Source organism: Furipterus horrens, unplaced genomic scaffold (genome assembly GCF_987537825.1).
Source record: "Furipterus horrens unplaced genomic scaffold, mFurHor1.1.pri manual_scaffold_3, whole genome shotgun sequence".
In the NCBI taxonomy this organism is placed as follows: Eukaryota; Metazoa; Chordata; class Mammalia; order Chiroptera; family Furipteridae; genus Furipterus; species Furipterus horrens.
In genome coordinates, this window is record NW_028327173.1 from 147,012,241 (window position 1) to 147,025,170 (window position 12,930).

Consider the following 12,930-nt stretch of genomic DNA (forward strand, 5'->3'; position numbering starts at 1 on the left):
CATGTTTTAAAAAGTCGGGCGGGCCCCCTGGGAAGCGTCCCCAGCCCCAGACCACACCACACAGCTCACAGTCCCAGCACCGGGGAAAGTAAAGCCTCATCGCTTTTGACTGTGCACCAGTGGGAGTTGGGCTGGAGGAAGAAACTGCTGGTCTTTCAGCAGGGTCCACTTGTTCAAAGGGCCCCCATGGTCCTAAAACGTCCGCAAACCCACCCACTCTGGGAATGACAGCCAGGGCAACAGCTAGAGGGGCACTAGTCCCATACAGGAAGCAAGAGAAGTGCCTGGAAAAGGGATGAGTGCTGAGCAAGCGGCATTGTTCCCTCTCAGACCCCTCCCCCACATACAGCGCCACAAGGTGGTGAAACAGGTCACGCTATACTGACAATTACCTAAGGCTCTGCCTCTTACAACATAACAGGAGCGACAACCCTACCTAAGGCAGAGGCAAACAAACAAGGGAGCCTGTCAAGATGAGGAGACAGAGAAGTATGGCCCAAAAGAGAGAGCAAATCAAAGTTCCAGTGGGAGGACTAAGCAACAAGGAGATAGCCAACCTAACAGATATAGAGTTCAAAACAAGGGTGTTAAAGATGCTCACAGACTTGACAGATATGCTTAAGTATGGCAAATGCATAAAGGAAGAAATGAAGGCTATGATAAATGAAACGAAGGAAAATCCACACAAAACCAATGGTGAAGGGAAGGAAACCAAGGTTCAAATCAATGATTTGGAAGATAAGGAAGAAAAAAGTCAACCAATACAGAATGAGGAAACAAGAACAGAAAAAAATGAGGAGAGGCTTAAGAACCTCTGGGACAACTTTAAGTGTCCCAACATCCGAATCATATGGGTGCCAGAAGGAGAAGAGGAAGAGCAAGAAATTGAAAGCTTCTGTGAAAAAATAATTAAGGAAAACTTCCCAAATTTGGTGAAGGAAATAGATATACAAGTCCAGGAAACACAGAGAGTCCCAAACAAGCTAGACCCAAAGAGGACTACAACAAGACACATCGTAATCAAAATGCCAAAAGTTAAAAATAAAGAGAGAATCTTAAAAGCAGCAAGAGAGAAGCAGAGAGTTTCCTACAAAGGGGTGTCTATAAGACTATCAGCTCATTTCTCAAAAGAAACTCTGCAGGCAAGAGGGGACTGACAAGAAGTATTCAATGTGATGAAAAGCAAGGACTTACAACCAAGATTACTCTATTCAGCAAAGCTATCATTTAGAATGGAAGGGCAGATAAAGTGCTTCCCAGACAAGGTAAAGCTGAAGGAGTTCATCATCACCAAGCCATTATTATATCAAATGTCAAAGGGACTTATTTAAGAAAAAGAAGATCAAAACTATGAACATTAAAATGACAACAAACTTACAACTATCAAAAACTGAATCTAAAAAATAAATATGAAATCCAACTAAGCAAACCAGAATAGGAACAGAATCATAGGTATGGGGAAATGGTGCAGGGATTAAGCAACATACTTGGTTGGTACAAAATAGACAGAGGGAAGTTAAGGAAAATATAGGAAAGGGTGAAGCCAAAGAACTTATGTGTATGTCCCATGGACATGAACTAAGGAGGGTGGGATTGCTGGAGGGAAGGGGTGTATAGGACAGAGGGAAGCAAAGGGAAAAGAAATGGGGACAACTATAACAATATAATCAATAAAATATACTTAAAAAAAAAAACTGGTTGAATCCCTTTATTTACAACTGGGGTGTGTGGACTCAGAGTATTGGACTTGAGGTAAGAAGCTGGCAGCATTCAGATCCTACTCTGCTCTTCCTCAATGGGAAGTCTCGTAGTCACCTTACTCATGTGTAAATTAAGCACAGTCATGAATACCTGGAAATTCTCTAGATTCTCCAAGACCTTCCTGGAGCACAAAACTCTGGTCAGATTAATGCCAGGGCAAAACAGCCTAATTTTGCACTTCCTCTTAGTGAAATAGCTTACTTAGCTCCACATCTTACTTTGTTTCTTAATGACCCTGATTCTGTTCTGCCCTTGTTGTCCATTCTGACCTTTTGCTTCTTTTGTCAGATGTAGGGAAGTTGATAACTGGTATCTCTTTGTTCGGTATGTATATTTTTGCATATATCAATGTGGAAATCAGTGTGGAAATTCTGGGTCAGGTAATTTCCAATGGTTTGAGAAGATCCATGAAAAGTAAGGTAGTTCTGCAGAAAACTAGAAGCATAGTCCAGAAATGAGTTTCCAAGACATTAATGAGAGAAACTTAGCTTCTTGAATAATACCCTAATACCTTGTCAGCATGAGCAACTAACTGCAAGATGCAAGTGGGCAGCAGCCGGTAGCCCCCAGCCCTGGGCTAATGTATCTTCACCCTTCACCTCCCTGGCAACCCAAGATGGTTTGGATTATTATGCCTCTTTCTCATTGGTTCTTCTACCTCAAGACACTTCATCACTGGTAAACACAAGATGCAGATGCTGCTCTGATTGGTTGATGTGTTGCTGGGGTAAAGGCCAGTGATGCTGCTTTCCCAGATGTGGTTTCCTTCAGGCCCTGAACACACACACCCCCATTCCGTCTCTCTTGACCTTCCTCCCACCCCTGGGACAGTCCCTCCCTCCTTCTGTGGTTGCACAGTAAACAAACAGTCCATCCAAGGGTTCCCTGGAGACCCAGAGGTTTTTATCTTTGCAGTTTAGCCTACTAAAGCTGGATTTTGTATAACACATGAAGGCAAAGTTGGGGGAGATCAGCCTTTCACAATCAAGAACACACACATCTTCACAAAGAAGAGATCGTAGATTTTCTAACAACTAAATTCCTCTAAAAGCCAGTGGTGCAGATAGGTATGGCTTTGCATGTAAAGTAAATGGGTGAAAATAAGGGGCTTGCTAGTCCCCAACTGCTACCAGTTGCTGCTGTGCCTGAAAGTCCACCATTAATATTTTTTATTTGATTCATTGTTCCACATATTCATGCAATCGTTGGTTGATTCTTGTATGTGTCCTGATGGAGTTCAAACCTGCAACCTTGGTGTATCAGGACAACACTCTAACCAACTGAGCTACCTGACTAGGGCCTTCACCATTAAGATTTATTTCTTTATGCATTTTCTTTTCCTGGACCTACTGTTAAAATACAAAGAGGCTCAACTCCATCCTGAAAGATGTTTGAGAAGGTTTCTTTAGCATCAAATAAGTTGAGATACCAACGTATTTCAACACCCCCAGTGACAGGTAGAATAATGGCTCCCAAAGATGTTCATATTCTAAGCCATGGAACCTGTGGATATGTAACCTTATGTAACAAAAGGGGCTTGGCAGATCTGATTGAAGATTCAGGACCTTGAGATAGAAAGGTTATCGTAGATCATCTGGATGGGCCCAATCTAATCACATGAGCTCTTAGAAGCAGGGACATTACTTGACTGTGGTCAGAGAAAGATGTGGTGACAGAAGCCAGAAAGATGCTGTGTTCCTGGCTTTTTATTTTATTTTATTTTATTTTATTTATTTATTTTTAGAGAGAGGGGAAAGGAGAGAGAAAGGGAGAGAAACATCAATGAGTGGTTGCCTCTCGCAAACCCCACTGGGGACCTGGCCTGCAACCCTGGCATGTGCCCTGACTGGGAATCAAACCAGTGAACCTTTGATTCATAGGTTGTTGCTCAATCCACTGAGCCACACCAGCCAGGGATATTTCTGGCTTTAAAGATGGAAGGAGGGGACCACAAGCCAAGGAATACCACCGAATGGCTTTAAAAACCAGGAAAAATGAAACAAATTCTCCCAAAGGGCCTCCAGAAACACAGTGCTGCCAATACCTTACTTAGCCCAATGAGATTAAGTCAAACTTTATTTTTTAAAAATTTTAAGGATTTTATTTTATTTTTTATTTTTAGAGAGGGGAAGCGAGAGAAACATCCATGTGAGAGAGAAACACCCTTCAGCTGCTTCTTGCAGGCCCCCAACCTGGGCCACAACCCAGCCATGTGCCCTTACCAGGAATTAAACAGTGATGTTTTTGTTCACAGGCTGGCACTCAACCCACTGAACCTCACCAGCCAGGGCTCAAGTCAAACTTGACATACCAGACTGTAAGATGACAAACTGGTGTGGTTTTAAGCTACTAAGTTTATGATAGTTTGTTATAGCAGCAATAGAAAACTAATACACCCCTTCAGAGATTCATGGTGTACTTTGGAATATTAGGGGCTCTAGGGAAACTTTCAGTAAAGATGCTCATTTAATCCAAAATTTTAGAAACTTATTTGAACACCAAAAATTTATTCCCCTGTAAAATAGTAGCATCTGAGAAAATGATGTGGAAAATACTGCATTCAAACATTAACTATTATTAACATCTTAGTGTGATTTAGTTCATATGTTTTCAATGTGATAACTAGGTAAGAGATAGAATAGGATGAAGGACAGGTAAGTTTTGATGGGCCAGCATGGAGGTCTAAAAAAGGGAGGTTTGGGTGTGAGAATTCAATGGAGAGGGTGGGAATAGAGGGTAGGTGGGCACATGCTACAGAGAAATGTCAATAACTACATCACTTGTTTGCTTGTGCTGAATAGTTTATGCCAAATCCTCCTTGCCCTTCAGGTTCACCGTCTTATCTTGGAAAATTTCCCTGACCATCTCCTCACCCTCAGGCCTAAGTTAGAAGCTCTTCTTATGTGCTTCCATGGCCTCCTGTGTTTATCTCTGGCTGGGGCAGCAATGTACTGAAATTGCCTGTTTTGTTGTTGTTGTTGTTGTTGCCTGTCTCTCCACTAGACTGAAGTTTCTAGAAGACAAAGCTGTGTTCAGTTCACTCTTCACGTCTTCTGTGTCCCATCCATGCTTGGCACATTAAAGTATTCAGCCTGAGCCTTCGTCTCATCCTCTTTGGACCAGAGTCCAAAAGAGCTGAATACTGACTTTCCTCACAATTGGTGGGTGCTGTTGAAGTCTGTATCACATCTGGCCCTTTCCTGGCCACACAGCCATAGTCTGGCCTAACAAGAACTCATGTTCCAAATAAGACCACAGAGCACCACTGCTATACATTTTGTGTGTTTTCTCTAGTGAAACAAGCAAAGGATTTAGACTAAATATGTTCATATTATACCACAGTTTATGGGGTATCTGACTAGGCTACAAGAAAGACTGAGATCAAAGGAGTAAATATTATACTTCCAATACAGTTTGTAGAAAGCAATTGAAATTGAGGAATTGTAGATGTGAATAGAACACCCTGGGGAAAGGAAATGAGCAGCTAGGTCAGTACTGATGTAAGGTAAGATAGAATGAGCCAGAGAGAGGATCCTATATACCACATCTCCCAAAATCCAGGAAGGCTTCCTCAGTGTAGAGGACTTGGACGTAAAGAGTAACCAACATTTCTATGGGGAATCACGTCCTCCCCTCTCTCAGTCTCAAGGGGAAACACATAATTTGGGCCTGAACAACTAGAGCCCTGAATCCACTAACCCCAGGGATTGTGTGGGGGGAAGGAGTTAATCAGAGCGACTCCTGAGTCTGAATTTGAACCTGGAAAGATAAGGTCTGAAAACTGTTACTCAGTGGAGAATGACAGTATACCACCACAAGAAGAATAGAGGTGTGAAATGGAGAGGCCCGGTCCTGATGACACCACTTGAATGTAGGCTTAAGCATCAATCAGTAAATTATCTTTTCTGAGTAAGCCAATTTGAATTGAATTTCCATTCCATTGCAATGAAAAGAATCTTGAAAATACAGAGGAAATAAAAGCTTACATGGTAAGAATCAAGACAGAAAAAGCTGGGAACCAAGATCCAAGGGATAGTGGGCACCTACTCCCAGCTCTCCAGTCTGGGAAGTACCACCTCTCCCACAATCCCCACAATCATAGAGGACTCCCATGTACCTGGACTTGTTCAAAAGACTTCTTGCTTGGCCACAACTGAGCCCACCATAGTTACTTCCTCAAGAAATTGGAACAGGACCTAAGAGTCCAGTGTCAGTGGAGGTGATCTCCTGAAGGGGAAAAGAGTGAAGATCTTGGGACCTGTGGTATAGCTGTGCTCATTTTTCCCTGAGGACTGTGCAGTAGAGAAAGCAAGACAATATCATCATGACATTATAGCTAAAGAAATTTGGAGGTAAGAGAAATTACATAGCTTACCTAAAGTTACAACTTTGGTATTGATTACAGAACTAGAACTCAGCTTTTCTTTTATTTTTCAAGGTTTTATTTATTTATTTTAGAGAGCAGGCAATGTAGGGAGAAAGAGAGGGAAAGAAACATCAATGTTCGAGAGAAACACCAATCAATAGCCTCTTGCATGTGCCCCAACTGGAAACCAGGCCAGCAATCTAGGCATGTGCCCTGATCGAACTGACGATCTGTGGCTTTGCAGAACAATGCTACTACAACTGAGTAACTCCAATCAGGCATCTCTTCTTCTTTTTTCTTTTTCTTTCTTTCTTTTTTTATTTTTTATTTTTTTTTTACTTTATTGGAGAGGAGAGAGAGAGAGAGAGAATTTATTGTTCCACTTATTTATGCATTCATTGGTTGACCAAAGACGAAACCTGCAACCTTGGCATATTAGTACAGTGCTCTAACCAACTGAGTTACTCCACCAGGGGAGAATCCAGACTTTCTAAATTCAAGAGAGGGACAGGAAACAGCTGGGACAAAGAAGCCTAAGAACTCTAGACACATGTGAGACTTGGGGCAAACAGCAGAGGGTGATCATATAGCTTTCCCAGCCGCAGGAGAAAAAGTCAAGCCAAGTGCAAGCAGTCAAAAATATCTCCCTACACGCAAAACATTGAAGAAATTCTGGTGCATGAAGTGTCTCTGGCTTGGCTCAGAGACTGGCCTTCGTTGCAGAGAACACCTGCAGAGAATATATACCGCCTAGGCCTGTGGCACTTGGGCCACCACCCATCGTGGAAACTACAACTCCCATTATGCATCGCGACGGCGTGGGCTAAATCCGGGATAAACTACAAGATCCAGAACGCTTTAAACAAAAGGCGCGGTTACGAGAGGAGGGGCGTGACTACGTCGTGCGGGACCGTTAAATTTGAAAGTTGGCGGCTGGTCTGGAGGTGGCTGGTTTGTGAGGGAGTTAGGTGCATGCTCTTCTTTTGTCCCGGAGCACTCTCTGGTCGCTTCGGTACCTCTAAGGGTAGGTTGCCGAAGAAAACCCAGACAGTCTGCGGCCCCGAGGAAAGGCCCGCAGCAGGACGCGGACCTGAGCCGGGAATGCAGGATGGAGGCGAAGAAGGAAGGGGGTGCTCTGAGGTAGGTACAGGAGCTGAAAGCTGGGCTTGCGACACCCGATGGTGCCTAAAAGGTGACAGAGGCCCCGCTCAGAACAGTCAAGGAAAGGAACGGACGGTCAGCTGAAGAGCCGGCCAGGCCGCAGCCTCCTACCTGTTCGAGTCGGACGCAAGGGGTGGAGGTGAAGACTTAGGGTAAGCGCTGACCTCAGTGGGGCGCTGAGAATCCCGCTCCATGCAGCTTCAAACAAAGGAGGCTTTGGGACCCCGGTGTTACAAAGAACTTGGAATTTGTAGTGGGGTCTGCGTTTGTATCTCAGCTCAGCCATTTGCTAGCTTTTTGACCTTGGATACGTCTTAATATGGAAAATACCGGTATTAATCTTGCCTTACCAGGTTCTGAGAGAATTGAAAGTATTTGTAAAGCAAGGGCCTCCAAATAAGTGCTCAAAAAATTATGAGTGCTATAATTATGCCAGTAGCATAGTTAGCAATCTAAAAAGCCCTTCTCGGCATGCTTGCTGCTTTTCCATATATAAATGTATATCGGCTTTTCTAGGTTGACATTCTCAATGTGTTTTCATTTCGGGGTACACAATACCTAGATAAATGTCATATCATGAGCTCTTTAATCCCTGCAACAAATATTTATTGACAACGTAGTAAATGCTAGGTGCAGCAAATAAAAAGACAAATCCCTACCCTCCTGAAGTTTAGGTTCTGGGGTGGGAAGAGGGTAGGGACAACAGACAATAAAGATAAATAAGCTAAACGTTAGATGGTAATTACTACTTTAAAAAAACGGTTAGGTGAAGGGGGATGGTACAATTTTAGGTAGTTTTCAACAGGGGTTCTCACTGAGAAGGTGTCATTTAGGTCAAGACTTGAAGGCAGCTCAAGAGCTAGTCATGTCTGTACTGTATACGGGGAAAGTACAAGCCTGGAGGATGAGGGTTTGGGGAGGAGCTAGCTGGAGCAGAATAAACCCGAAGAGTAAAAGGCAATGAAGTCATTGTAAAAACTTGGCTTTTACTCTGGTTGTAGTCAAAAGTCATTGGAGAGTTTTCAGCAGAAGAAAGACCTGATCCGACATGGGTTTAAACGGGATCACTTTGGCTGCAGTGTTGAAAAGACTAAAGGCAGTAAAGGATTGGGAGCAAGGAAATCAGTTAAGAGGTTATTGAAATAATCCAGGCAAGAAAAATGGTCCTTGAGCCAAACTGGAAACAGTAGAGATGGTGAGAAGAGGTTGATGTCTGGATATATTTTGAAGGTAAAGTCAACAGGATTTGCTGAGTGACTGGGGAGAAATGAGAGAGGTGACAAGGTTGGTACTAAGACTTTTGCCTTGAGCAGCTGGAAAAATGAAATTGAGATGAGGGAAGACTGGGAGGAACAAGTCTGGGAGGAGGCAGAAGGAGGACAAAGCAAGGGAGAAGTTCCAACTCAGTTTAGGACATTTAACTGAGATCATTTAATTGCTAGTTTAAGAGCAAGAGAAGAAATTCAGATGAACTCAAGTATTTATTCAGTGCTTACTAGTGTCAGATCCTGTTATTAGACCATGGGGGATACAAATGTAAATGACATGGCTGTTATAGGATTCACACAATATTAAAAGGATATGAGTAGTTATGACCTAAATTATTAATAACATTTTCTTGAAGAGTTTTCACTCTCATCTAGACGGAGGTTACAGATAACTTTCACTCTGTTTTGAAGATTAGTGTCTAATCTGCCTCTTGTTTTAAACTCAGAAGTAATGCCTGTCGTCCAGAAGTAGGCTTTTACCTGACCATGACAGAGCTCTGAAGTTTAGAGTGAATACCCCATATGGTGATTGCCTCCAAAACACTTGTGGGGATTCCCCCCAAAGGCTGGATAGAATTGGGAAGTGGGTTGCAACTGAGACCAGTAAACTATTTTTGTCTGCTTCTGCTCTGGGCTACCTATATATGTAAACTTTAGTTTTAAGTCATCAGTTGAAAGATGGGGTGTTATTCTGACAACACTTTGCTAATGTTAAGTTAAACTAGATGGTGCATTCAGTGGTAGCATAGAACTGCTTTTTGTCTACTTTGCCAAATTTATAATACCTTTTCCCCTTCTTTCCTTAAACTTTATTCTTAAATTTAAATTTTTTAAATTTATTGATTTGAGAGAGAGAAGCATTGATTTGCTATTCCACTTATTTATGCATTCATTGGTTGATTCTTGTATGTGCCTTGACCGGCAGTTGAATTGACAACCTTGGTGTATGGGGAATATGCTCTAACCGACTGAGCTACTTGGCCAGGACTGAACTTTATTCTTATAGTACTGTTTACGTTACCCTGCTACATTCTCTCTTCCATTAGGCAAATGCTACAGCCATAAACTTGGAAACAGGTCACAGAAAGGGTCATGATATTCAACCCAGAAATCATGAATAGTCACTTATCTGAGAACATTTTCAGCAATCTAGTGATATAATAACTCAAGGTTAGTATAAAACTTAATTTTGTTTCTCTCTTCACAGTGAGGCCATGTCCCTGGAGGGAGATGAATGGGAGCTGAGTAAAGAAAATGTACAACCCTTAAGGCAAGGACGGAGCATATCCACACTTCAAGGAGTATTGGCACAACAAGAATTTGCCCGTAACACTACTCTACAGCAGCAGAAACGGTGTGTAGAACAGTTGGGGCTCCGCCTGTCCTTATGCATCCCCAGCTGTGGTAGATAATGTGTGTGGATCCGTGCACAAGGGTATAAGAAGTATTCTTCAGAAATTAATAGTCCAAGAATCTGTTGCTCTCCTGCTTTCTCATCACATGACAGCTACCTCAAGATCTCAAATATAATGAAAAACAAGAGCTCTAGGATTTCATTTCATTGTAGAGCAGCCAAACTCTTGTATGAATAGAAATACATTTTATACAGGGGACAATGAGAAGCAAAGCAAAGCAAGTATCATATTACAATATTTCCCAGAAATATTATGTCATTCTGAATCCCTTAACAGAGTTAACTCTTTTCTTTGATAGTAATCAATTAGAGATATTTCTTTCTTGGATTCTGAGTACTGAGGGAGAGTGAATCTGCTATCTTTTATGTGTATTCAATTATTTTCAAGGAAAGTATTTTTTGATAATGTGCCAAAAAGAGTGATCTCTGAAGAAAATGTAATCCTCAAAGAAACTGAATTTATACTAAAAAGTATCTCAATAATAATTTAACAAACTGGATAAACAAAAGCTGAAAAATACAACTAAATTATTCAAATGGACCTATGAAACTTGCTTTCCTTTGACTAATACATGTTTTGATAAATATGCTTTTTTCAGAAAAGTGTTGGTTTCTACCCTCTATCTCTGACAAAATTGTTCCATCATAGGCAAATTATAATTTTGTGTTATATCATAATGAATGTTTTTGTTCATCTCATTGAATCTTTAAAAGCATTGGGTTTTATGGTTTTGTTTCAGAGCTGGTGGTTCTGTATTCTGTTCTTACCTATTCTTCCTGGCGTCTGTGACATTGTACTAGTTTTTTCCATTTCTCCAATTACTCCTTTTCCTGTTGACTCCCTGCTGTATTTTACTTAAGTCTCTGTTCTTTGCTCTTTGTTCTTCCATATTTAAGTTTCCCAGGATTATTTAATAACTGTGTACATATCTTCCCTGTCTTCTAAATGTCTTTTTATCTACCTGTAACATATAATTAGATAAATGTTTCATTAATGTGTTAAATATTGAATCTCTTCTCTCATAAATGATCTTCCTTTCTCTATTCCATTTTGGTTAATGGTACCAAAACTCACCTGAATGACCTTCCTCTCTTACTTAATTTTATTTAGTTGGTTAGTAAGGACTGGTGATTTTTTTTTTTTTACAATATGATTTATGTCTGGTGAAGTGGTCAGATTTTTATGTGTACTGTTTCATCAGCATTAAAAAATTTTATTTTAGAGAGAGAAAGGGAAAGAGAGAGAAACATTGATTTGTTGTTCCACTTATTTATGCATTCATTGATTGCTGCTTGTATGTGCCCTGATCAGAGATCAAACCCACAACCTTGGCAGGATGATGCCCTAACCAACTAAGCTACCTGGCCAGGGCTAGTACTGTTTAATCAGTTTTGACATGCATTTCAAGACACACAACGTTTTCAACACCTCAAAGTTTTTTCATGCCCCTTTCCAATCAATGCAACCAGTGATCAGATTTCTATCAACATAGGTTACTTTTGCTTATGCTAGAATTTTGTATAAATGGAATCATACTGTTTTTTACTCAGCATGTTTTTTAGGCTTTTTCATGTTGCATGTATAAGTAGATCATTCCTTTTTATTACTGAGTAGTAGTCCATTTGTTTATCCATTCATCAATTGGTGGACGTTTAGATTTTTTCCAGTTTTGTGTGCTTTATGAACAAAGCTGCTATGGACATTCTTGTACAAGGCTTTTTGTGGACATAAATTTTTACTTCTCTTGGAAAGGAATTGCTGAGTCATATAATAAATGTATGTTTGACTTCTAAAGAAACTACCAGTATTTCAAAGAGGTTGTGAAGTTTTACAGTCCTACCACCAATGTATGAGAGTCTATTTGCTCCAAGTCCACTCCAGTATTTGGTGATGTCAGTCTTTTTTGTTTTAGCCATTCTGGTAGATGTGTAATAGTATCTCATGGTTTTACTTCCCATTTCCCTGGTGAATAATGATAGTGAACACTTTTATATGGCCTTTTATATAACTTCTTTTGTGGGTGTTAGATGGTTTGCCCAGTTTTTATAGTCTGTACTGTATACAAGTCCTTTATCAAGTATATGGGTTGCAAATATTTTCTCCCAGTCTATGGCTGTCTATTTTTTTGGTGGTATTTTTTGATAAGAAAAACGTTTTTAATTTTCATGATGTTTAAATCATTAGTGTTTTTCTTTTATGGTTAGTGCTTTTGCGTCTTCTGTAGGAGATTGTTGCTACTCCAAAGATGCAAAGATATTCTGTGTTTTCTTCTAGTAGCTTTATTGTTTTAGCTTTTATGTTTAGGTCTACGATTCATCTTAAATTTATTCTTGCCCTGACTGGTGTGGCTCAGTGGGTTGAGCGTTGTCCTACAGACTGAAAGATCACTGCCCTGGCTGGATTTGTGGTAGGGCATATGCGTGGATTGCAGGGCAGATCCCTGGTTGGCAGCATGGAAGTGGAAGAGGCAACCAATAGATGTTTCGCTCCCTCTTTTTCTCCCTTCCACTCTGTAAAATTAAAAAGAAATTATCCTTGTGTAAGGTTGGAGTAAAAGTTCTTCCTCCCTTTTCCCTCTTGCCTGCCCCAATATGGATATCCAATTGTTCTGCCTCTATTTATTGAAGAGGTTTTCTTTCTTTTTTTTTAACTTACTCCATTGAATTGCTTAGGGGCTTTTGTCAAAACCCTGGCCAGTGTGGCTCAGTTAGTTGGAGCATTCTCCCATAAACTGAAAGGTTTTGAGTTCCATTTCCGGTCAGGGCATGCGCCTAGGTTGCGGGTGGTCCTGGTCAAGGCACTTATGAGAGGCTACCCAGCAATGTTTCTTTCTCACATCTGTGTTTCTTCCTCTCTCTCTCCCTCCCTTCTGCTCTCTCTAAAATCAATAAGCATGTCCTTAGGTGAGGATTTTTTAAAAAGTCATTTGATTGTGTGGATTATTTATGGACTCTATTCT

The 12,930-nt window shown here is 40.9% G+C and overlaps 1 protein-coding gene across 1 annotated transcript in view; it reads left to right on the forward strand.

The window, feature by feature from the left end:
- The first annotated feature begins 7,063 nt into the window (after positions 1-7,063).
- The window catches only part of BUB1B (BUB1 mitotic checkpoint serine/threonine kinase B), a 64,026-nt gene continuing 58,159 nt past the window's right edge, over positions 7,064-12,930 (forward strand). The window contains exons 1-2 of the mRNA XM_090270400.1: positions 7,064-7,267; positions 9,764-9,910. Coding sequence (XP_090126526.1) covers positions 7,236-7,267; positions 9,764-9,910 — 179 coding nt within the window. The 5' untranslated portion in view covers positions 7,064-7,235. The remainder of the gene's footprint in view (positions 7,268-9,763; positions 9,911-12,930) is intronic.